General features: G+C 34.3%; 2 protein-coding genes across 3 annotated transcripts; one reads left to right on the top strand and one right to left on the bottom strand.

Moving 5' to 3' along the window:
- Positions 1-367: 367 nt before the first annotated feature.
- LOC128170610 (uncharacterized) lies at positions 368-22530 on the bottom strand. 2 transcript variants are annotated; one of them, XM_052836389.1, is made up of 4 exons: positions 22294-22530; positions 21762-22010; positions 4664-6273; positions 368-1542 (listed from the first exon to the last, which is right to left on the bottom strand). In XM_052836389.1, exons 3-4 carry the CDS (start codon positions 6240-6242, stop codon positions 494-496), a joined length of 2628 nt encoding a protein of 875 aa, XP_052692349.1. In that variant the 5' UTR covers positions 6243-6273; positions 21762-22010; positions 22294-22530; the 3' UTR covers positions 368-493. The 2 variants fall into 2 exon arrangements, with proteins under 2 accessions (XP_052692349.1, XP_052692350.1); XM_052836390.1 differs by lacking the exon at positions 22294-22530 and having other exon boundaries at positions 21762-22267.
- On the top strand, positions 11291-12310 carry LOC128174294 (uncharacterized). The gene is made up of 2 exons (XM_052839876.1): positions 11291-11684; positions 12009-12310. Exons 1-2 carry the CDS (start codon positions 11291-11293, stop codon positions 12308-12310), a joined length of 696 nt encoding a protein of 231 aa, XP_052695836.1.
- Positions 22531-23224: the final 694 nt, after the last annotated feature.

The raw sequence follows: 23224 nt of genomic DNA, 5'->3' as shown, positions 1-23224 counted from the left end.
GGATTTGCATTTTTTTTTATAAAAAATGTTGAGATATCAATTAACAATTTTTTTTTTTCATTTTTTTTTTTAATGTCAGACTAGACAATCGTCGAAAAATGATGATTATTTTTAAATTTTCAACGACCTGTTAATATATCAAATTAAATCATTATTATATTTTGTCATTTTTAAATATTTAAAATATCACACACACACACACACACATATATATATGCACACACACACACACACACACACACACACACACACACACAGAGACATACATATATATATATATATATATATATATATATATATATATATATATATATATATATATGCACACACACACATATACCAAACATTTTTGTACATGTGTCAGCAATTCAATTGTACTTTCAATAAGGTTAAAGAGGAAAATGCATACTCTAGTATCTTGCATAAATGCCTAATAAGGTACCCTACATTTATGCAAGAAAACTTGACAAAGTAGCGACATTCCTGGAGATAGTTATGTAAAATTGAAGGACGTGTCGTCTGACCTTAAATCTTTCAAAACTAAAAACAGTGCCTCTTTAACACTTATTTCAGAAAAATAAATGTTTTGAATTTGTTTACCTTCTGGCATTGGAGGATATGTCTTTATAAAAGCTGCGTCCATTCCAAAAGAAGGGTTATATTTTCCTTCTCCATATGGTTTATAGTTTCCACAGAACGATTCTACAACTTCTCCAACAGGTTTACCACCGTCGCTATGTGGCCATGCTGGCTGCACAATAAAATGAGTTTGTTTGGCAAATTCACAGCGTTTTCTTTGCTTGCATTCTGACAGTAATGCCTTTTCGTCGTGTAGTTTGTCTAATTCTTTGATTGCTACGTGAGCTGCTGTGAGAAAACCAGAAACAGGTATCAAGGAAGGAACATTTGATTTAACGAAAAATCCGACAGAACCCCATGATCCATTGTATGGAATCCCGATGCTAGATCCTATACTTGGTCCTCCTCCAAACATGATAATGTTTTCTCGTATATCACAAGGATATCCTTCTAGTGTTTCTGGTAATTTGTTTTCGCCGGACGGTATGAATGATTTGTCTAAACAATATATAACAATGCATGGCTCTTGCTTAAACTTGCCGTCAACGCATCTTACATTACTTATCCGAAGTCCAAATACGTCTGAATGGTTTTTATATACATATGATGCTCGGTTACTTATTATTCTACCTACACGATTCATTTCTACAACATCAACTCCAGGAGTAGAATTTTCTTTTTTTGTAATTGAAGTCAGCTTTTTTTTTAATTTTTTTATTCGTTTAGGAATGATGATAAATTCCTCTTTAAGTCCCTCCAAGATATTGTCCTTTATCTCCAATTTTGCAATTTTGTCATCGTATCGTAGAAAAACTTTAACTACTTCAAGTCCGTTTTTGGTACCATGTATGTATCCGCTGATAGACAGGTGTTTTTTCAAAATGTCCTCGTCTTTAAAAATCCTTCGGGCTTTTAATGCCTTTTTCTGTTTTAGAATTTCTGAATCTTCCCATTCATCGATTTCTGAAATAATATAAACCATATTAAACTGTTTTTAAAACAAGAGAAAAGTTGTCAATGTTACAGTAAACCGGGGTTTCCTTTGTGTGAATACTATCCATAATAATGTTATCTTTAAATAACATGATTATGAATATGTATTTTAACTGATATTACTCTTGTTTGAACTTATGAAATAGATTTGCTAAGAATATATTATCATAATAATTGGGTAAGTAAAATTAATCCGTTAGTTTGTATAAAAAATCTTTTCGTTTTGTTATACAAGAGGCTAATAGTCCTTGACGGTCACCTGAGTACCATAGTCCATGCACCATCTTGTCGAGGAGTCTCATTTATGCATTTAATTAAGTTTCAATCTGAAGTAGAAAAATAATGATATTCTGATGACTACCTCCCTACCTGATAATAATTATCCAATTAGACCACCCTATTGATTCCTTAAGCTGTTCACCAGAAAGAAGGTATATGCAGATTTCTACACAACTGTACATACATTACATGAAATCCATCTTGCCGAAAAGCTATCTTAAAACTAGTACCCGATGATGTTGACAAGCAAAGGCAAATATAGTGCCGGTGTAAAGAAGAAAAATGACCCCCGGACAATAATGGCCAGGGGTCATTTTTCGACTTAGAATAATTACCCCTGGGCCCCCATGTTGTATGGCCAATATCAGTAAGCAAGTTTGTATATAAGATAAGGTAAAACTATTACCAGTAAACTGATTGATATTGAATGCTGATGTATTAACTTCGATTTTACTGTAGTGATACGACCCTTCCTAAGATATTTTTTTTTCATCTACTACAGCCGATCTCCAATAAATAACATGCTGTAACAAATTTCCATTTTAAGCACGCACGCTTAAATTACACATATTTTTTTTTTAAAAAGTGTGGCAAGCCATTGCATGGAGAAAAAGGCGACATTTATTAAGGATGGATTAAAATTAAATTGTCTTTGATATCTTATTGCTGTTAAGGGTTTGCTCTATAAGCGGTAAGCTTTTTTAAAATGCTAAACTTGTTGTAATAATATAAGCAATCTCCATTGGTGAATGAATTGTCAATCAAAGACTGGTGCATGTATATATTTTCGTAAAAAAGAGTAAAGAGGCAGGTAACGTAGGAATATGAAAACTTCTTATTTACATTTCTTGGAAAATGTGATTTGAAAAGAAGAAACATTTTACGTTAGTTTTGTTTTCTTCTACGTAATGCATATGTATTAATATTCTAAACTTTTCTTGTAATGTTGTATTTATGATCATTAATGGGCTTTATTTTTTTAGAGCAAATCTGTGAATAGTACCCGACTACAGCAAGTCTCAAATGGATAATAAAGCTCTCAAACAATTATTGTTTGAGAGCGAGCATTTCCTTATTGTTTAATTATGTACTACATCTATTGACGTTGCTAATTGATCCCTTATAATTTGTTTACTAAAATATATGCGTAGTTGTTTTTTTGATACGACTTACTAATGTTGAAATGTACGTGTACTTGACAAAAAACTCTAAAACACTTAAGGTGGCAGGGGACAAATTTTTATGAAATTCATTGTAGCCAAGTGATGCATGTCTAAGGAACTCTGTTACTAGAATTTCCTTTGTTCCCATTCAGCACAAATACCTTTAATTCACTCTTTATAAGACCAATCTCCAATTTCTGAAGAAAATTACTAGTCAAAACCTGTAAAAAATTCTACATACTGGTTTTTATGAGATTCTGACCCTTTCATATTTTGCTTATTTTTCTTGATTAGACCTCCCCCAGCTAATTCCCTGCAGAGGGTTGACCTTCTGTACCGCGTGCATGTTGCACTATCACATGTCAGAAACTTACCGGTGTATAGTTTAAAATGTCCCATCCACCTACTTTTCGTGTTATTTTACCTCCTGTCGGTAACTTGCAATTTCACTGTGTAAAGTCAACACAACAGTCATAGCCGCAGGTTTCGCATTTTACTTCTGATTCTCATGTACCTAACATATGGGGCCTGCATATTTGATATCAATTTCAACAACACCCCTCTAACTAATGATAATCATTAAAAATCATATCAAAAACACTCATAAGCCTTTAAGTACAGCAACTCTCAATTTTACAAAAATATTGACGGGTACTTTATCCGAAACTGTCCCTTGCTACCTAAGAGTTTACATTTATGTTTTGCCAATTACAATCTTTAAAGGGGCATTGTCACGATTTTGGTCAAGTTTAATTTTCCTTTTCTTGTAATTTATCATGCTTTAGTAAGACATTTGTAATGATAAGCCAAAATTTGAGTTTCAGTCAGAGAATTATGAGCAAACTGCAGATCATACAATTCCTGTTTTTCTCGCGCTATATTTTGTTGACAATTGTTCAGTTTACCGTAAAAGGTTCTTTTTCAAGCTTTTTTTTCTATCTGCTGATAAGTAATAAACATAAATATACAGTTCCTGGCATTTGGCACATTCCTTGTAGGTCTAAACATGGAAATTTCAAAATGTAAACAGAATATTACCTTAGTTTTGTTAACATAACAAAGAATTCTGAGCTCTGTATCCAACTTTAATTTCAACGACCTACGCTGACATTTTGGTTGACTATTAGAAATGCCTTACTTAAGTACTGTTAATATCAAAATTGGAAACAAATTACCAAATTTTGAACATGCCCCGTTCAATTGCATTGTTTACTTTTCTTAAAGATATACATCGTTTACATTCGATATGAAGATATTTTATATAGGGAATAAACGTAAACACACACATATATATACAGTGTGTGCATATATATAGTTTTCCCAAACTTTAACGTTTTATATTGTATTATGACGTCATGGAGTTATTCCTTCCCTGAAAAGACTCTCGTTACATCATGACGTCATAGTAAACGTTTCTAAGGAAAACAAGTTCATAACTTATGTACATTCACCTGAAGAAGGATGTAAATCCAGAAAGCGCTAGTGAATAGAAACTTTGGAACTGTTCATTTTCTTTTTTGATTATTTATACTGTGTGATATCACCTTTCACTCATTTTTGGATTATATATATATATATATATATATATATATATATATATATATATATATATATATATATATATATATATATATATATATCTCTCTTACCATTGAATGCGTTCTGTCCAGTAATATGCTGGTAAATGTACAGCTTGTTAGCATTGCATGTTCCGACCCAAAGACGATGAGTAGTGACATCGTAACTGAGGCATAATGGAGTAACATCCCTTCGATACATTCCAAATTCATGTGAAAACCATTGTGGCTCAATTGCTTCAATATACAAATCACGTATGAAATTCACGTTTTTATCGATAACTAATAATGTAAGGTTATTGTTATCATACACGATAATGTGTGACAACTCATCGGTGCAAATTCCAAAAGGCCTTACAACTCTTCCATTTGGATGCATGCTGAAGGAGAAACGATGCCGTCCATGGTAATCTGTCACCACCACACCATTTAGCAAATCAGACACTACAATATCCCCGTTGTTGTTTTCAGTGAGATAAATTGGTTTTTTATACAGATTCTGTCCCTGTGCATTGTCTTTAATCGACTGTATCAGTTCTCCTGATTGGTTGTACCGGTTAACAATACCCGTTATGGTACCAACCAGTAGATCGCCAGTGCGACGGGACGAATACATACATCTTGGTGTCTGTAAAAAGTTTGTTCTTTTTACAAATGTCGTTTTTGTTTTCATATCATTTGAAAGTTTTTTAATATTGAAGCGTCGATTTAAATAAAATAATTCCTGCTTACTGTTTACTGTGTGCACACCCCCAGTAAATGCAGAGCTTTGTAAACCACCATGAAAGTCTTCCACGTCAAAAAGAATGTCACCTTCAGAGCTTGTCAAAAAAAGCATTGTGTCATTATTTACCCAGAATCGGTCTGAAGTAAGAACCGAAATGTGATGGCATTGAAACCCAGGATCCCCGACGAAAAAAGAGTTCTGTAACTCAGGTGTTTGCATTAGATCAAACAGACACTCATTTCCTATTGAACGTACACGTTTCTTATTAATTTTCCCGCTTAATAACTTTTTCAAATCCTTTCTTTTAATTGAATCAGTCATGTGGAGCCGTTTGTGGTATGTTATATGAAAATTGACGGCCTGAATGCCTTTTTTTTTAAAGAATGACAGAAATGACAGAAATCGAACCGGTCTGATAAATGAATGTTCATCATTTTGCTCAAATCTTTGTAAAACTGAAAAATATCTCTCTAATTCTTTCTTTTTGTTTAAACATCTATGTGGGGAATCAATCTTCCGAATCCAATTATCAAGCATATCTTTCATGTTTTGCGCGACATTTTGCATCTCTGATTGAACATCGTAAGTTTGTGTATGACAGGTATTGATGTCATTTTTTATTTCCTTCAGAATAAAACGTCTTCTTAAAATAGTATCACTCCTAATTGTGTGAATAATTTCTCGGTATTGTTGTCGCTTAATTGTAGCGTTTTCGTCTATATATTTCGAATGTATGTCTTCTTTGCCCTCGTATTCTTTTTCAGAGATTATAACCACGTTATGGCCAGTAGATCTGATATCATTAACATGATATTGCTCGCACTTGACGCACATCTTACATGAACATGTTAAGCAAATGTACTCTGCGTCACCACTGCATTTCGAGCACTTACATACTTTGTACGGAGAGGTTGTTTTAAACATAATGTGCAGGTTCCACGTCTAGTATATTGACCTGTTAAAAACAGAAATGCAATAAGTTAACTTTTTTCTTAAAAACAAAATGATAAATATGCAGTTTGTTAAAAGTAATCTAAAACAATTAAGCATAATCTAAAACAATTAAGCATTCTCTAAAAAAAATATTCAAGGTTTATGGCACACATTTGGCTTCACGACAGAATTATATAGGGAAAAAATTGTCTTCCAAGTAGTCCAAATGTTCATTAGTTGGAAGGCCCACTTTTTATTTATTTATTTTTTTTGTTGGGGGGGGGGGGGGGGATTACAAGTGTTATAGTAAACATTGATGACTTGTATTAGATAATTCAAATAGCTGTTTTTTGCCAGACGCAATATCCATGTCTATACCTTGAGTATTCTATACTTATCTGGGAAAGATGAATTATTGAAAGTACCCTTAGAAGGGGGCAAACATCTGCTGGTAATGCTCTCGTGTGCACAAGAAGGCAAGATGTACGAGAACATACGAGGCATATGACATACAATTAAGTGACCTTAAAGACGGTACTGATAAATCTGAAGTCGGCTTTGGATCAGGAAAAGAGCTGGTGTTGTGGACAGCTCGATACAACAGAGAAGCCTCATGCCTGCAGACTTTCAGATAGGACTAACACAGCAAAATCAAATTCTCAGCCATCAAAAATCAAAAGGGGAAAATATTTGCTACCCAAATCCAGTCACACATGGCTCCAAAATCCAATAGTAAAGATGGCGGAATACTCAAACATTTTGTTACCAGAAATTCTGAAGGACCCAGAGAAAAAAAAATGGGGGAAATTAAATGTCTTATAGTTAAAAATGCAAATGAAATCCTCAAACTTATATGCAGAGCATTATTCAAACGGTTTTATTGTTCCAAAGCAACCCGGGATACTCTTTAAAAACAAACTTCCGAAAACTTTAAGGATAGTTTTGCATTTACTAAACACAGGGCAATGGGCCTCTTCTATAGATCGTTCAGATACTAACCTGTATGTACATATCCATTTATAAAACAGAAAAACGTAGGGTTTGCAGTAAAAGTATCAGAGTATTAAGTATCCAGTAGGTCCATTCGGAGTTTTTGTTGCAAAAAGGGTTGGTTTTATTAAGCCGCTTGCATCAAAGCAGTTTACACTCCCATGCTTATTTAGACGACTGGCTAAGAAGAAGCCAACTTTTCACCAACTAAAGGTAGAACAACACTTAATATTAGAACAGAGACTAAACTAGAGGTGCATAGTGAATTTTTAAAAGTCAAATTTTCAGGTGTCTCAGAAACTCGTTTTACTGTGTGCTTTCATAGACATGGAAAAAGGCATTTTTTTCCAATTTTAGAACTTTAGAATTTTAGAAAAAGCTTTGGGAAAATTAATTTATTTTTGTCAACTAAGTCGAAACTGTTAAGAATAATGAATTTAAGCAGATTTAGTAGCAAAGGCACGATTATACCTTGCTGATTCAAATGCATCTCCAAATTGTGAAATTCATGACTCCTGGGTGGTTCAGGCTCTAGGGTTGGGCCAATATGGCTATATACTTAAAATGTATTAAATCTTAGAAAATCTTCTCTACTCCCGTATATATTTGTACAAAAACTAAATGCATGATTATTATATCCATGGGGCCCTCTACCGAAATTGTGAAATTCATGACCCCAGGGTCAGGGGTTCAGGCTCTAGGGTGGAGCCACTTTCGCCATATAGTAAAAATGAATTCAATCTTAAAAATCTCTTCTTTATTCCCGTATATATTTGTTAAAAACTTAATGTCTGGTTATAATATCCATGACCCCATACGTTAGGGGTGCAGGCTCTATGGTGGGGTCAATATGGCCAAATAGTAAAAATGTATTAAATCTTAAGAAATCTTCTCTAATCCCACACATGTGAGCAAAAAACTGAATACATGGTTATGATGCCCACTAACTCCTCTACCTAGGGGTTCGGGACATGAGGGGGCAATATAGTGTTAATGCATATCATGTTTAAAAATGTTCTTTTCTACTCTCACACATATGTATAAAAAACTGACTTTGGCCTGACAGGGCCAAAATAGATGTATAGGTGTTCATGCATATAATGTTAAAAAATTATCTTCTTTACTCTCACACACCTGAATGGAAATCTGAATTCATAATTTTTTAGACCAGATCTTTAAGTTTTTCGCCAAAATGATAGGTTTCACAGGTTTTTTTTTAAATATTTAAGGCAGCGAGGTGGTCGTCATTACAAATTTATAATTGTTCTACTCCAGAATGAAACTTAATTAAATAATGCATAAATGAGACTCCTCGACACGTTTGTGTATGGGTTATATGCTACCCAGGTGGCCTCTTGTTTAGCTATTCACACAAACAATTATTGAGGAACCAGCAGGTGTTTGTCATAACGAACAACACTACAATAATGACTTATTTCAGCAAATAGTATCCATCCCAATACATTCTGGTTTGGAACACGTACTACTGGGCTTATGACTACAACATCGAACTGCTCAACAAAAAGCCAATTTTTTGGCAGATCTGCTATCTCAAAGATTAAAATATTACTTTTTACAAAGTAGATACTACACAAAGTTGTTGTACAGACATTATTCAATACCTGGGAAAAGTTACAAATATACTTATATATCATATACCCAGTAGGGTATCAGCCCTGATACACGTGTTTTGGACTAGGTGAGACAGCAACTGGAAGCTAGGGCTGTATCGCCCTCGGGGCTGATATTTCTCTGTCTCAGCCCGTCGTCAAGGGGGTGTATTGCCCTCAAATTTGAAATTGATAATTTCCATATATCGCTGCTTTAAATTAAGACTAGTTTGTGAAATAACGATAGAATAACGAATACATAATACAAATTATCACCTTACACGTCTGAATATTTTTATTTATTACCGAAAATTGAAAAATAATAATTCAAAAATAGCGCCAAAGAGTGATGTGTATCTAAGTAAGGGGAGGTAACCTATACAACGGTTGTGTATTTAGAACAATAGCACGCTTTATTTAATATCAATCAACGTTTAAATTATTGAGGATATAGAGAAGGATGGAACGGATGGACTTTATCTTAGAAAACCAGAGATTAGACTGTAAAAAATAAAGGGTTAAAGTAATGGACGCGCTTATGAACGTTCTCAAACAACTTTCTAGTTGCTATAACAGTATGGGTCTTTATGAATGGAATCTGACGAGAAACTTACGAAATCCCAGTGAAAGAATTTGACTCATAACGAAGCTGCGTAGGCGGGAAGTTTCTCTCGCGATAATTTTGAATTCTAGAAGATAGTGCTTCATTTCAGACGACAGTCTCCCTTCTACTGTATTTCAAATGACGATGGTTTGTCAACAAAGACCGACAACTCTAAAAGTTTTAACACATATAAAAGAAATAAAAACGAACACGTTTTGTAAATCCGAAAAAAAAATCTATAGCTTCTTCATAATAAATTATATTCCTTATTTGGAATTTAAATTTGAATTAAAGTCTTTGATTTTAGATATATGATATAAACAACATCACACTTTTGTTTTGATCTCGTCCCTGGTATAAGCCCTCGGATGGTATCGGCCCAAGCCGATACCAACCGCTGGGGCTGATACCAGGGCCGAGATCAAAACAAAATTGGGATATTCTATATTTGCAATACGATGGAACAGTCAGATGTCTCTCTATTTCAGGTCGAACTAGCTCTATCAGTGGATGCGTTCAGTCTCAGCCTGGAAGGAATAGCAAGAGATGCATACCCCAATTTCTAGAAAAATGCAGAAAATTTAGTCAACAAACTGCAGAACAATACCTATTGACAAATTCTCCTGACAAGTCAGCAGCAAGACAGGTTTTTATAACCCGTACGTAGAAACGTTAAAGCTAAATCTATCTTTGTTGTTCACATTTTACTTGAATGATTATCATAGTATGGCAAGTTTTTGGTTTTTTTCTTATTTACATGTAAGCAAAATAATAACTAGAAAACTGACCAGTCAGGAAGGGCCCCGCTATGACAATTAATATCGAGAAATGAAAAAAACTTTGAATTCCATCCTCTTTATATTAACAATGATGAAAAATAAATGCCCGGCAGAAGATGTAAAGAACTGGAATATATAGGATTTCGTGATTTGTAGTTGGATATGATTTTCATCCAACAACTAAAGTGTTTTTTTCTTGAGCCTTAGAGAGGGGATAAAACACACAAGTTGGATAAAAATCATATTATACTACAAATCATATGAGATCTATTTATCCACTGTTTTATACACCACAATCAATGTTTACACTGTTTATAAAACTCCACATTATTTTACTTCATTATGCCTACGCAAATCCCATTGTAAAGTCACAACTGTGGGATATCAATAAAATATCCAATGAGTCATATCCACGGGATAAAGTGGGTTAACATGGGATGAAATAAAATGTGTTAAAAAAAACAAAGAATTGATACCAATGCAATGATACCTAGGCTTTGCCTCAACTTCAAACAAACATCACTTGCAGACACATGTGTACGGTAATACATATAACAGATAAAGAAAGACCTTAGATTTCCTGAAACAGGCAAGATAATTAATTTCAGGGGATTAATTATCCTGCTCTCATCCATTTATTGAATTTAATCAGGGCTTACAGAAGGAACATTTTCAGGTACTATTCTTAAGTTTCCTTTAATATAAACATAGCAACCAAAAACAACAACAACACCAAAACATCCATTAAAAAAGAAAGAAAAAAAGAATAAAAAAACTGATATCTAAGGCCTAAAAAAATTAATAACTTGGTTCTCAGGCCCGCCCGCATGTCTTTTAACAATGCGCATTACCCATTTTTATCATCAAATGAATAAAATAAAAATTCTCTCGTGCGCAGATCGACTGAAAAAAAAAATTCCGGAATTCGCCGACCGCATCCCGATCGTATTTTAGAATCACTAAAACTCAATCGGTAATCCTCGGCCGACTCCATTACGCTAAGGTAAAGTGTGCGACCTTGGAGTTCCGAGTAAACAGATAAGCATTGCAATGCAAATGGCGGTCAGATCAAAAGGTTTGTTTCACGTGGCATTAATTTCGGCCCAAATTCGGAAGGGATCAACTGTTTTGCTTCCCTGGCATATAGTTGGTGGGTTTTCCGAGAAATGTACTATGTTAAAACTCTTTCAATCCATAAAGAACGGCTCCATTGACCTCGGGACTTGGGTTTTCCCGGAAAAACTGCGAGATTTGCCGATAACAGTTTCTGTTGGAAAATCAAAGACTGACGCGTTTGACAATGTGATGGCAAATATGAATGTTGTCCAAACAGTATCGTTGTTTGGTCATTATGTGAGATTCAACCTTGTAGAAGATAAAGACCAAAAGAGAAGCACCGCTTGTGAAATGCCTTCGGAATCGGGAACGGAGGATTCTGGCGCTGAATCTGGTACGTACAGTACTATGTATTTAGTTAGTGTGAAAAATCATATTTTATATATATGCTTAATATTTCATGATATTTTGGGCATATTTTCACACCATTGTAGTTAGGTATTTTCCTGATTTTATGTGATGATTTGAGGCAGAAAAGAATATTCGTATTAAATTTTAGAAAAAATATAAAATTGAATAGCACCACTATTAAATATTCATTGAAATATTTGCACCACAAGAAAAAAAACTGATTTTAATAGCGAAAGTTATGAGTACATTCTCTGTAAATGTAATTTACAATGCCATATGTAAAGTTTTTAAAAATCCTTATTGACAGGTAAGGCCAAAAGGAATGCATTTGAAGTTCTGATATCTGGTGCTCGAAAGCTGTCTTTACCAGAACCATATGCAGCAGATGGAGATATCGTTAACAACAAGAGGGTGTTATACAACAGAGTTTTACAAATGCTGCAAAAGGCAGGATTAGGGTTTACACCAACCAATTTCGACCAAGGCAAAACACTGATTCAAACCATAACAAACTGCATTTGGACCATTGACCCAAATATTGATACTTTGAGAGAAAGAAGTTTTTATGTTCCTTTTCTGTTTGAAGTTCGGATTTTGAAAATAAAATAAAAAAAAAATCCCTCGTCATTTTTTTATTGGATAAAAAGAAAAAAAAAAGCCTCCCTCCCTCATTTAATTTTGACAAAACTGGCCTGAGAACCAAGTATTTAATTTTTTTTGGCCTAATAAAAAAAAAATTTAATTTTATTGTAATTCATATATTTAATTTTACAGAATATAAGTATTTGGACTAGAATGAAATATATTCTTTTTCAAATATCATCCTTCAAACTGAGGGGTAAAAATATTTGGGTGCAGCTCATATGGAATAAGAGTTTAATGTGCTTCAAAACAAACATAAGTGCAGACAAAGGTGTTCATTAATCTCAATATGACAGATAGAGATAAGCCTCTAAATTTTCTGCAGCAGGCAAGATAATTAATCCCAGGGGATTAATTGTTCTGCTCTCTCATCCTTTTCTTCTAAATTTACAATAAGATTTTTTTTTTTTCAAAAATGACAGAATGGGGTTATTATATGATTACCTGTTAAAATTAACAGCATTAAGGCAGAAAAAAATAAAATAAATTATTGAAAAATTAAATAGTGAAAAAGAATATCTTAATATATATCTTGATTTTAGAATTCAATAAAATTATTATAAATCATTGTGTACGGTATTTAAACCAAAATAAAATATGAATATTATATTTTAAATCCATATTTCAAAGAATGTACACAATACACATCATTCAAAATTGACCTTAACTTCAAAACAAAGTTCATTTGCAGACACAGGCAGTGCAGTAATTAATGTCAATGTGACAGATTAAGATAAAGCTTAGGATTTTCTTCCTGTGGAAGGTTAATTAATCCCAAAGGACAAATATTGCACAGCCTTCCATGTATACAATGGTACATGTAACATTCTCAGCAGTTATCTCTCTTTGCCCATTCATTCTCAGCAGTTATCTCTCTTTGCCCATTCATTCTTATGCATAGTTAGGAATCTACCCCACCACCCCAGCTCCAAACCAGAAGACATAGAGAACCAAACTTTGCCTCAAAATATGTATTTCTGCCTACTGAACTATCATACCAAATTTGAACTTGATTGGGCAACCATAAAAAAGTTATTAGAAAAAAACAGGAAATTTGTGGACGGAAGAGTGACAGACGGACGGACGGACAGAGTGATTACTATAGGGCACCCGCAAATCCTTGCGGGGCCCTAATAATGTGCTTAATGCCTAGCCTTTATTGAACAATCAATATTGAAAACTTAAAAACAAATTGATAATATATGTCATATTTAGGAATGTCCATATCTTAAAATTAAATTAATCAACTGATTATACCGTCAAACTGAGTTACAAATAACCGATTGGCAATTCTGATATAATACTGGCAAACTAATATAATCGACTAATGAGAGGTCTTTCCATCCCTTTTTATTTTAAAAACATTTCTGTTAATATAAAATCGATAAAATGCGTTCCCACCATTACTAAAAAAAATCTTAAAAAACCTAGCCCGAATTTTTTGTAGTTGAAAACTAGACCGGAACCTTTGACCTTTATCTTATTTTTAACGGCCAAGGTGTACGCTTCCATCCCGATGTTTATATGATGAACGGCTCAAAGTTGTTATGTGTTTTTTTAAACATTGGAAAAGTTCAGGGGCAATAACTGCCAAAAGGGGGCCTCCAGCCCGTTAGAAGAATATGATTAAAGTAGCCCCGAATTGAACCACACACATTGGTAAAAAATATATCCCTCATCGTTTCAAACGACGATGGTCAATAATCGTATCAATTGCTCCATTCTGAGCAACATTACTTTGCTCATGCTGCACAAACTCACCGCATATAGGTTTTAGCTGAGTAAACAATTAAATCAAACACTCACGTTTAAATGAAATTTGTCATTGAATTATTGCAAATGACGAAATTAGTAGCAAACATCTATATAAGATAGGCAATCAGACACCAAAATATATTCACTCTTCAAAAGTGACATATCCATATGCTGATTCCCTAAACTGAGATAATAACAATAGATGTCAAACTCAAACACAAAGATGGCACCACAAACAAATGTTCATATCAGAAAAAAAAATACAAATGTCATTCATACGTACATGTAAGTGAGGTAGGTAAAGCTGGGGTGGAGGAGAGTGTGTCAAGTACTTTGATGCCCTCAATATCCTCAATAAAGTGGTAATGACCCTACGCTTACTGGTCATTTACAAATTGAATCAAAACACGTGACCAAATAGCTTTTTTTGATTGGCTGAAAAAATACCAAGGAGTACAAAAACACCCTGGGAAAATGGTCCAAAGAGTGCCTGAGAGATGGATGAAATTACAAATCCTGCACAAGTCATCTTCAAGGCCTTAGAAAATTCCACTGACCGGGGATAAGGGTAATGATAAATAATCGAGTTACGGTACTTCAATTATAGAAGTGTTTACAGCATTAAACACATAAACGCAGTTGATTAAAATATTGTTTTTCTTGCGTTCGATGCGTTGCTTGCAAACTTTTACAAATAGGAAAGAAATACGGTTGCACAAATTTGATTTAAATTGCATGTACACACTGACTAGAGCTTCTTTTTAGGAGATGATTTTAATCAACTCTCCTATGCAGTTAGTCTGGCAAACCGAAACTAAAACAATGTTTGGACCTCAGCACAAATCATCACCGCTGAGAAGACTTTAGTTAGTTCGTGAAAAAATTCGATGTAATGTATGCTTTATCATTGTTTTTTTAAAGAAACTTACTTATAAATACCTTGTAGATATGTTTAGCAGTCGTATGTATTCATACGCCAGAGTTTGATATAGTCTCGTTGAACCATCGACTGTGTCCGTAAATCTCCGACAAGCAGAGATTATTTCCATATTTAAAGGTCGCGTCATCAAGCTATCACGTGATCTGGTGTTCATATTTGTAGATAGTATCTTTTGCTTGTCGGTGATTAATTGACACAGCCAAGCATATGGTTGACCGAGACTAAGGGTCATTATTGCTTGGATCCATACACGTTTTCGAATATTTCGAGTACTGCTACATACTACTACATAATTTGATTGAATCAATTGTATCTTTAAATATTACAAAACACGATTCATAAGGAGTTTTCTAGAATTTGCGCCTTCGGGGTTAGAAATTTATCGAAAACAATATTTTGTTTTGTGCAAGGGTTTTCTTTTAATGTTGCTCGTAAGCTGAAGTGGACAAACAGAGGTAAATTTCATTCAAATCGCTTGCGCAACATACTTTGTTTGTTAATTAAATATAAATTATACAATTTTATTATTATCGGACACAATGTATTCACTCTGCCAGATATAGTAGTGAACAGGGACCTAATAATAATTTACAGTTTATTTGTTCCTGGCAGTGAACAGCAATGACAGTTAATGCACTAAGTAATGAAATGTCCTGATATCATCGTGTGATTTAAATGATGCACTAAATGGTTTTTTTTTTACAAACGAAAACTGTTAGAAACTTGATTTTATGAGGATATAAAGATGATAGATAAATGAGAATTTTAAAAAAAAGTTCTGATACTGTGTGTTTCAAGTTCGTACGATGCTTATAATATAGATTTAAGTGTTTGTCATTAAACTTTTACATATTGCTAAATACCACTAGAAATCAACGAGCTTTTGAGGAAGGGGGGGGGGGGGCTACAAGTGTTTAAAATATCAACATACAAATCATCAAATATATTAATATATAAGTCATTAGCAGGCTGATCATAAGCGTTTTAAAATTTATTGCTCAAACGACGCCTAGCCGTGTGTATGCATATAGTTGTTACAATTCACATTTAGGACAGTAATGACAAATTTTGCAGCAATTTACTTAATCACTTAGCTATACATGTAGACTTACATTCTAGACAGCCAGGTTTAAATAATATTTAGGTCAGTTGGGCTTTTGGCTCAACAAATCCAATTTCCAAACATTTACATACCCATTGTATTAATAAATTCGGACAATAGTATGTGTTCCTGAAACTGTGACACCCTGCGTTGCATTTAATGGTCAGGATCAGTCTTACAAGAGAAGCCTAGACTACAGGATCAGTACCATATTAAAGATTAAATAAGTGTTAGGTGATGTCAAAAACAAATAAAAACCAAGTTCTAACCACTTAAAGTTAGAGCAAAATAGAACAGAATTCAAGGTCAACTATTGAATTACAAATGACATACAAAGAAAACTTGTGGCATAAAGATTAAATCTTGCACATATGCGGTCTGCCGCGTACCTTTAAAGGTATCAAAACTGCCATTTGAGTGTTTTCCTACAGGAAGATTTCTAATGAAATAAAAGAAATGAGATGGGCGTTCCGATTCGCTGAATACAATTAGCCCACACATACATACACACACACGCACAGTAACTTTATCCCCTTTTTGCAACTTGTTACGAGAGGGTATAAATACAAACAATAAAAAAAAAATAAAGAGAATATATAACATGTGCCTGAATCTCTGTCTGTTTTGTTACAGGTGCGGCGTTGGTCTTCTTTTTTCAACTGGCATTTCTACACAGCTTTCCATATAATGTAACGTGATCGGCTGAATTAAATACCTAAGTGAAGTCTTGGTCTTATGTAGCAATGAGTGTAACATCAGAAATCGATAACCAATATGCGGTGATAAAAGAGAAACAAGGGCACCGCTAAGCGGAGCATCCCCTCGCAACATGAGTTATTGTGTGTAGGGATGCATTATTTAGGAATATATAGTTATGTTAATGAGAAGACCACATTCAACTAACCCTCCATTACTGCAAAAACTACATTTTCTTTACCTGTACTAGATCTAAATCTCAAAAATATCAAGTTGTTGATTTGAACTGCTTACTTTCACTTTGGCTTCAAAGAAGTGAAGCGGAAAATTGATAAATCGTAAACAAAATTGATTATGACATTGATTTAATGAAATAATAATTTGTAATGGAATTAATGGTTTGAAAGGTACATGCATTTTTTATTTGTTATTTTACAGAAGTGTGCAATCTATGATAAATATTTTTAGTTTTGAACGAATTTTGTCATAATGTATGCTCCCCCCTTCTTTACAATGGTGTAATTTTATCTAAGGTTTTGCATAAAAATTTGACCAATTAATATGGCATTGCATTTGTTATAATCTTTTGCAATGAGGAATATTTGTGCAAAGGTTGAGGAAATTCTATTGGAAGGTTTTTTTTTCAATTTACTAGAAAATTGAAATGGAGTGCACACACACACACATACATACATACACACACACACATACGAACACACACACGCACGGTAGCGATGCTATATCCCCTTCGCAACAAGTTGCGCGAGGGGATAATAACGCGCATATCTGAATGAAACAAATGAGTTAGTAAACAGAGACCTGCATAGCATGAACAATTCGTTCAAAAACGGTTCGGCCAAGGATGGAAGGACCTGCAATAGCACAGTATCGTTTATAGGATCGACTGATATCCTAGCAGGATCAAAAGTCGACCCTTCTGTAGGAATTTCTTAGAAAAAGCCTCAAGAAGTTTGTGTTGCAATTGCTGATATTTCGCAATGTAGAATGCATCTTGCACAAACCAAAACCTTAAGCAAACAACGCCGGGACGCAAAAAGAATTAAAGAGTATTACAACCGACTGGAACCTGTGAAACAGCTGCCGTTCGAACACTTGAGTTCAGAAGACATTCAAAAATTAGTTACACCTATTGTAATTCAAGACCATACGACAACGTTGAGAAATCAAAATGCTAAAGAATGCCGTTAGCAATCTAAACTCCAACTGCTACGATTTAGAACAGAGACTTAAACAGGTCGGGTACACTACCTTATATGGATAGCCATATTTAACACGTGACAGTATTTTCGGCAAACAGATTCTCCAATCCAGTGAATGAGTTGCAATGCATGACGGTCTATAACGTGTTTACGATTCAACAAACGCACGTGGTATTTGTCTGTTTTATACACAATATTTAATTGCTTGCCGGAATTTTTGTACATCTTGATTTTTACTTTAGAAGGTGATAAAGGAAAGATTACGTACCATTAACTTTGTTCCATGCTCACATTAAAAAACACTGTTGTTTTAGTTGATTAATTGTTGCTTAAAAAATGATCAGTATCAAACGACTGACAAACATACGCATACAAGTACAAACATCTTTTGATAAGAAAAAAACATCACATTTGTGAATTGGTGACTTTTTCATTGTGCACTAGAAATAAATAACGGTAACTGTACATTTTTAACATACGTGAATAGCCACGGTAGTAGAAATGCATAAATATACAAACGCAGAAGCGCAAACTATATGCAGCATAAAGTAGTTTGTCCGTTAAACATTCTGATGAATGTCCCTGAAGAAAAATATCACCGCACGTTCTACTAATGTTGTCCCAAATATGGGGTATCACGTGAAAAAAAAAACAAGTATTCACTGCTTTTAATTCAATAGGACGTACCTCTCTTTTGAACATTGACAACGGGGTATTTAAATAGGTTGATATAAGTCCTCATATGCAATATCTTTTAAATGTGAGCATAGAAATTGAAGTTCAGACATAATTATCCATATTACTTTCATAAATTCTGGAAAATCATTCAAAATGAATTTCCAAAGGACAATTCAAAATGGTATATATTTTTAATACACTTTGCATACACCGAAACTTGTAGTAGCCCACAATGCCTTGCAACTCATTCACCTGATTGGTTTGTCGATGAAAGTAAACAGATGCCTAATCTAGTATGCAAATTTATGCCGACGTCACAAACTATAGTGGTCTCGACCTGTTAAAGACCTAAACCAAAGACAGACCATCGCTAATCAGAAGATAGCAGACGTAAACAACATTATCACCTCTCAAGAACGCGTCATTAAAGCTGACGTGAATTCATAAAAGCCTTTGGTCGCCATATTAGTTTCGATCGCTCCTCTACTGCCACTGGGGTATATATACTGGTCGAGAAAGTTACGGTCGGTTGCTTTCCGATCGAGGCATTCAGGTTGCACGGACTTCTAAATGCATCCAATACACATTGCAGTAAAATGTTTGCAATAAAGAATAAAGGAAACAACAATCAAAAAAATACAAAATATATTTATTCTTTGAAAGAATTTTCAATTTACTCTAGTATCCGTATTATTTTGCACAGATAGTGCTGCTGCCTTACTTTCACATGCACATCGAACACGTGTGTCGTCGATACAGAGTGCATAACGTCTGCATCTTTTTGGAACCCCGGCGGCACTACATCCAACCCAGTAGCTAAATGATAGTAATTCCAAGAAAGTAACAACGTAACAGCGACTCTTATCCATCGGTTATATAAAAACGCTCCGTTTCCATGCGATCTTTGACATTGCTCGATTACCCACAGTGTGTGGTTGCGCATGTGCGATGCTATAAGATAAACAGGAAAAAGGTCTACAAATATCGAGGATTTTTTATGTTTATGTGCCTTGATTTCAGTCTGTCATGTTTCGTCGTTCATTGGATATATTCCTTATCAGTGCAATGGTTGTCATATTTTTTTTTGTTCTACACGTCTTTTCGTCCAAGGTAACGTGTTTGGGTGATTGAAATACCTGAATGCGGTGAAGCATGAATAGTGCTCTCGGCCTTATATAGGGGGTGTGTAGCGATGAGCAGAACAATAGAAATCGACAACTAATATGGCGGTAGTCGGAGATAAAAGGGAAATAATGCGTATTTATGAATTCATGTCAGCTTTAAGGAACACCTCAAGTTCAAGAAACCGTGTCAACAAAATTCACAAAACTCCCGCGTCCAGACCAAGGTCACCGGATAATAATCAAAGACAAGTTTACCAGTCCGTCTACTTCAGTCAAAGGCCGCGTGCACCCAGCGATCCTCATCGGTGAGCTTTGAAACGAGGACGTCTCATTTTCCGGAGCGAGAGGGAATTATCATGGGGTGAAATTTCAATGAACTATATTTTTTTTTATAATTTATAGCATTTTAGTCTTATTGTCGCCGGATATATAGAAACGCCATATTTTTCCCGGTGATAGATGATCCAAAACTATCTGTCTGAATCAAATTCCTGCTGGAAATACTTTTCTCCTATAGAAAACATCATTCCTATAAGACTTTTAATATTTCCTTAAGAACAAATATTTCTCCTATGTGAATCATTATTTTCCTATGAAATAATAATTTTGAAAAGTAAATACCGTATATCAGGTTTTTTCCGCGTGTTTCCAATTTCCGCTTTGTTCGCGACGATTTCCGAATCGCGGAAAATATATCAGCGTAAATTTGATACAAAGTGTTCTTTTTATAATATAGTTCTCTCTTTCCTTATGAAGTAAACATGTATGTAAAAGTATAATAAACTGTGTTCAGTAAGTTTAGAGTAAAAATTGCGGGATCGGAAGCAAGCGCAAGATAAAAGGTATGTAAGCCTCATAGTTTATTTAATAATCCATTGACAAGCTAATTAAAACGGTCGCTTTTCTTGCGTAAACCGATGTCTAATTATACCTGAGCTACTGGTATATGTAACGGTACATGATCTTTTTATCTATGACTGTTTGCGTCTCTGAAAATAATTATCGGTAATTATTTAACATTAAGGAAATCGTGTGAATGGTTTGTCCGAATTCTTTATTATAAAGAGCTACAATTTAGATACGTTTACCCTCTTACTTCACAGGGTTAAACAATCTTGAATTATATTTTCACTATGACTTTGGAATGGTGAAAATTTGATTCGCGTAAAATTTTATATACCGTTCTAGGTTCTGAATCGCGGAAAAAAACATGACGCGGAAAAAATCTGATATACGGTAGTTCACCTGTCATGTAAGCCACACAAGAAACAAATGTACTCTTCAGATAAAGGTATTACATTGGAGATATATGGATTTTTACAACAAAAAAAATTCATCAAAACAGTGCCATATTATAAATTTCGTTTATAAATAAAGTATGATTGATATCGAAAAAAGAAAAACAGTTATGAAAAACTAAGATTCTACCCTTTATGTCACCAAAATAAGGTGATTTTGTATGATAGGACAATTCTTGTTGCCTCGTGGCTCAAGCTCTTTATCGACAAAGTGATAGCAATTGTTATTTCCATTCAACGCCTTTTTGAAGAATGGGGTGTAGAAACATTTGGCGAGCAAGCATATTTTCATCTGATTGAGCCTTTAGAATTAAACGGAAAACTACGAAAATTCTACGCTAAAGACGCTCCAAAAATCAAGTAAAAAAAGGGCGATCAGATGTCTTCTGAACAAGCATCAAAGTATAAAAAAAATCCCAAAATCTTGCCGCTCTGTGTTTAAACGACACCTGCAAGATTTGGGGCGGGATATTGATATAGTTAATGGAAAAGAATTTAGAAGTTCCAATAGCAATCTTGATGGTAAACTGAAAAGAAATCTACAAGAAGGTCTTGCAAGACGAACAAACAATAACGGATCATAAACACTTAAATTCTATACTTACCTTTATGAAAACTTGACTCCAGTTGCACTGCGTTTTATAATATGGTTTCTCTTGTCTCAAGAGGCCTCGAATGCCATGGGCAGCTTAAACCAAACTCCTTTGTCACTGCACAGAACAAAAAGAAATGTACGCAATCCCTAATTTAGGCCAACAGTGTCCTGTCAATTTTCTAAAACTGTTTCTGGCGAAAACGGATCTTAATGCGACAAGCCTCTTCAACCATTGTGTAAAAAAGTGTGCTGTCGTCACCTGAAAAAAGGATGTATGGTTAAGTAACGTCCTGGGTAAACAATATCTGTTTAGCCGTTTTCAGATATTTCCAGAGATTTAAAATGCCGCGCATCCTACACCGCCCATTGTTCGCGAGCAATAGCAATCCAATGCATGAATGGTGCGGGGTTTAAAATGAGGCACGTCATGCACATATCTGGGCATAAAAAAGAATCCCCTGTTAGGAGTTATAATTGAGATTGCTTGACGGCTTAGAAAAAAAACCCAAAAAACAAATGAGCGACGCTTTAAGTGGACTTACTTTTAAACCGCAAACTATAAACTGTTCGGTCATTCCGCAAAGCGCTCCCGAGTCAATATCCGTTGATGATCTTGCCTAAAGTGCCGCATTGTCGGGCCCAAGAGCCCTGTCCATGCAATATTTCTTTCTTTCGGATTTATGTCAACTGTTAACAGCAGTACGTTTAAATTCTAGAAGTACATGTAACCTGTAAAATCTCTAACCAGCGTCTAAACAAACAATTCCAATATGGCTGCCTCTCTTCGCTTATTTCAAATCTAGGTCACCAGAGATATAATAATCAATTATTTCGCACGTCGTGTAAGCCAGGAGAATATTAATAAGGTATAAACATATCAATGCATTATTTACAGAAAATGCACATAAAAATAAGAAATAGCTCCTTAATCTAAAAGCAACAAAACTAATTCTACTAGTCGGCTACGAGTTTCATGTTTTCAATTCGGTGCATGAAACATTTCACTTGTAATTTATTTTTTATTGAATAATTATAATACATTTTTTCAGCACTACACTTGATGTTAACGTCAAATCGCTCATGCCTTATACAGGGGTTACAGATATATACGGTATGTCGGTAATTAGAATATGCTACATTTATTAAAAATGTAATGAATAAATAATATAATCATTAATATATTCATTATTGATATCATATATTTGAAATATGTAAGGACAGAATCCATACATTCTCAAAGGTCATTGTGATTTTTGTTACAAGGGCCCATTTTTTCTTGCGATCATTTCACTTTGATGAAATGATATACAATTTCAATTGTATACCCAAATTTTACTTATTTTAACTTGGCCAAAATCGATATATACAAGTTGAGTTTAGAATAAAATGTTAATGTGTCTACATTCCCTGTCATGCTTTTGATGCCGGCGAAGTTACCGGCTGACGTAAACATCGCCTGTCAACAAGTGGGAA

This window comes from Crassostrea angulata, chromosome 2 (assembly GCF_025612915.1).
Source record: "Crassostrea angulata isolate pt1a10 chromosome 2, ASM2561291v2, whole genome shotgun sequence".
NCBI classification, from domain to species: Eukaryota; Metazoa; Mollusca; class Bivalvia; order Ostreida; family Ostreidae; genus Magallana; species Magallana angulata.
The sequence above is the reverse complement of the archived record's forward strand: the minus strand, read 5'-3'. Positions and strand labels throughout refer to the sequence as shown.

Excerpts from the sequence above, each read along its gene's own strand:
- LOC128170610 (XM_052836389.1), bottom strand. The coding sequence starts at position 6,242 with ATGTTTAAAACAACCTCTCCGTACAAAGTATGTAAGTGCTCGAAATGC. Across the intron at positions 1,543-4,663 it reads TGGACAGAACGCATTCAATG|AAATCGATGAATGGGAAGAT; the intron begins GTAAGAGAGATA and ends ATATTATTTCAG.
- LOC128174294 (XM_052839876.1), top strand. The coding sequence starts at position 11,291 with ATGGCGGTCAGATCAAAAGGTTTGTTTCACGTGGCATTAATTTCGGCC. Across the intron at positions 11,685-12,008 it reads GGATTCTGGCGCTGAATCTG|GTAAGGCCAAAAGGAATGCA; the intron begins GTACGTACAGTA and ends CCTTATTGACAG.